The 2,762-nt window shown below is 28.5% G+C and overlaps 1 protein-coding gene across 2 annotated transcripts in view; it reads right to left on the bottom strand.

The window, feature by feature from the left end:
• The window catches only part of LOC107624498 (sulfate transporter 2.1), a 26,425-nt gene that overhangs the window by 21,059 nt on the left and 2,604 nt on the right, over positions 1 to 2,762 (bottom strand). The window contains exons 5-6 of one of the 2 annotated variants that reach the window (XM_016326990.2): positions 522 to 587; positions 169 to 399 (exon numbers count right to left, since the gene is read on the bottom strand). The exons of the other annotated variant lie outside the window; for it this stretch is intronic. Coding sequence (XP_016182476.1) covers positions 169 to 399; positions 522 to 587 — 297 coding nt within the window. The remainder of the gene's footprint in view (positions 1 to 168; positions 400 to 521; positions 588 to 2,762) is intronic. 2 annotated transcript variants of the gene reach the window in all.

Raw genomic sequence — 2,762 nt, 5'->3', positions numbered from 1 at the left:
CTTTGAAAAGCAAAAAAAAAAAAATTAATTTTGAGACAAATAAAAGAAGAAATAAGTCATGCAAAATTCAAATAAATCTAAAAAGAAATTAATATAAAAAAATATTAAAAATATAATAATTAAATAACTAAATCAAATATTCTTAAAACATGAGAATAATATACTCACAGTGAGGGCAACAACAGCAAGGATTAGTCCAATTTTGGCGACTTCTCCAACATATGGATTATTGAAATCCAACATATGAATGGAGCTTGGATTTAATCCCCCTTTGACATGTTTTACAATTTTAACTCCATTCTTATCAGCATGTGTCACAAAAACCAGTAAAGTTGATACTACAACTGATATGAGAGGGGAAATTGATGCCAACCAGAACAGCTTCTTCTTCTTTTTACCCTAGGTTAATTAATTAATATGATGAACAAGTTAATTAAGAATCATTATTGGAAATTCAATAGAAATTGATCAAAGCAAACAAAAACATATGGAGGTTCATTATTGTTGTTATTTTCACTCACCAGAAATCTAGTAGATAGGATGAAGACCAGGAATGAGCATCCTAGTATGAAATTGCGAGGATTCCACTGTAATTCAACATATAATAATATTATTGTATATGCTCCCATCAACATATGAGAAAACTTAATTATTAATGCCTTATTTTTTGTCACCTCTCATTCTATTAATTCTGAAATAGGACAGGTGAATGATTAAAACTAACACAATCATGTTAAAAGACTAGTATTCTTATAATTATTCTGACTTATTGTATTTACTACTATTATTATTTACATCAATAATAGAGATTAGAGAACTAGGTGCACTCAAATTTATTATAAAAGAAAGACTATTTCTATTCTTGTAAAAGAAAGGCTAAATCATTTGATGCGATTTTCCACCATGCGATTTAATAATAATTCCCATCCCGCAACTTTTTTTTTTCAAAAAATTAAAAAAATAGAAATTGACCTTGCAAATTTTTTCAAAAAAATAAAAAATAAATAAGAACGAAAAGAGGAGGAACGAAAATGAACCCAAACCATGTGATTTCTGCATTTTAAAAATAAAATTAAACTGTATTTCTGAATTTACCAAAAAATAGCAAAATGCTCCCTCCAATTTCGCTTTTGTGAAACGATCTCTATATTTTAGAAAAATCAAAAGGAAAAAATATTTTTGAAATTCACACATTTTCGTCCCATATCAAAAAATTTTTAGTGCTAGATTAAAGATAATATTAAATTTATGGATAAAAAGAATATGACTAAATTTAAATCTTAATAAATCAAATAAGTCCGTTTCTATCCTATGTTTTTTGTATTTTTGAATTTACAAAAATGACAAAATTAAACATTCTCTCTAATTTTTTTTGGTAAAACAATCTCCATGTTTTAGAAAAATCGCAAAAAAAATAATATTTTTGAAATTCACACATTTTCGTCCTATATCAAAAATTTTTTGGCTCTAAATTAAAGATAAGATTAAATTTATGGATAAAGAAGAATATGACTAAATTTAAATCCTAGTAAATCAAATACGTTGGTGCCTATTAATTGTTTAAANNNNGAAGATATGTATTGTTAAACTAATTTTTAATATGTATTTTATATTTTAATATGTATTTTATATTAGTTGTCAATTTTAGTGACTAAATTTAGTATAAATCTAACACGATTGATTAATATTAGATATCAAGGGATCTGACTCCTCTAAAGTTATATTATCACTTTGAGAAATTCTCCACATACAAGCGTTTTTTCATACATGTCATTTATTTCTTCTTCTTTTTCTTTTTCTATGCCTCCTCTTTTTCTTCTCCTTCTTCTTCTTTTTTCGTGCCTCTTCTTCTTCTTCTTCTTCTTCGTTTTTTAAGTGTTTCATCTTCATCGTCGTGTTTCTCCTCGTTCTTTTTGACTACACGTTTTTCATCTTCTTCCTCCTCATTTTTTGCACATTCTTCTTCTTCTTACTGCACGTTCTTTTTCCTCTTCCTCTTCTTCTTCTTCTTTTCTTTCGTTTCTTGCATTCTCTTTCTCCTTCTTCATTTACGTGTTTTTCTCTCTGTTTTATTTCTTCGTTATTCTCGATTTCCATTGTTTTTTGACATCAAGTTCTGAAATCATTTTTGAAGAAGAAGAAGCAGCAGAAGATGAGGAGAAGAAAGAGAAAGAGTTCTGAATTATGCATAAGGTGTACTTCAACGAATTTTGGGTGTATTTCTTAAATCCTTTGGATGTATTTTCGTAATCCTTTGGGTGTATTTCTATAATCGTTTGGGTGTATTTCTGTAATCCTTTGGGTGTATTTCTGTAATTGTTTGGGTGTATTTCTGTAATTCCATTATCTTCAAAACGATTTCAAAGCTTGATTTCATAAACCATGAAAATCGAAAAAAAAAACGAAGCAAGAATACCAGCGATAAACGCAAATAAAACAACGAATGCAAAGACAAAGAGAGAACGCATGAAGGAGATCAAATTTGGCAAGAAACTCGTTTTCATGGAGGAAGAAAAAGAAGAGTAGGAGAAGAAGAAGGAGAAGAAGAAGAAAGAGGAGGAGGAAAAGGAGGAACGCAAAGCACGCCATATAAATCGTATATGGGTCAGCGTGCTTTTTGTTAAGTTTCTCCCAACTTGTAAGACTTGTAAACCAAATGACTTATATGTGTAGAACTCCTCTATCACTTTAGAGAAAAAAAATACACTATTAATCATTCTTGGATTAAGATAGCGAAGCTCATAAATAATAAATATTATAAA

This window comes from Arachis ipaensis, chromosome B10 (genome assembly GCF_000816755.2).
Source record: "Arachis ipaensis cultivar K30076 chromosome B10, Araip1.1, whole genome shotgun sequence".
In the NCBI taxonomy this organism is placed as follows: domain Eukaryota; kingdom Viridiplantae; phylum Streptophyta; class Magnoliopsida; order Fabales; family Fabaceae; genus Arachis; species Arachis ipaensis.
This window is presented reverse-complemented; position numbering and strand designations above follow the sequence as displayed.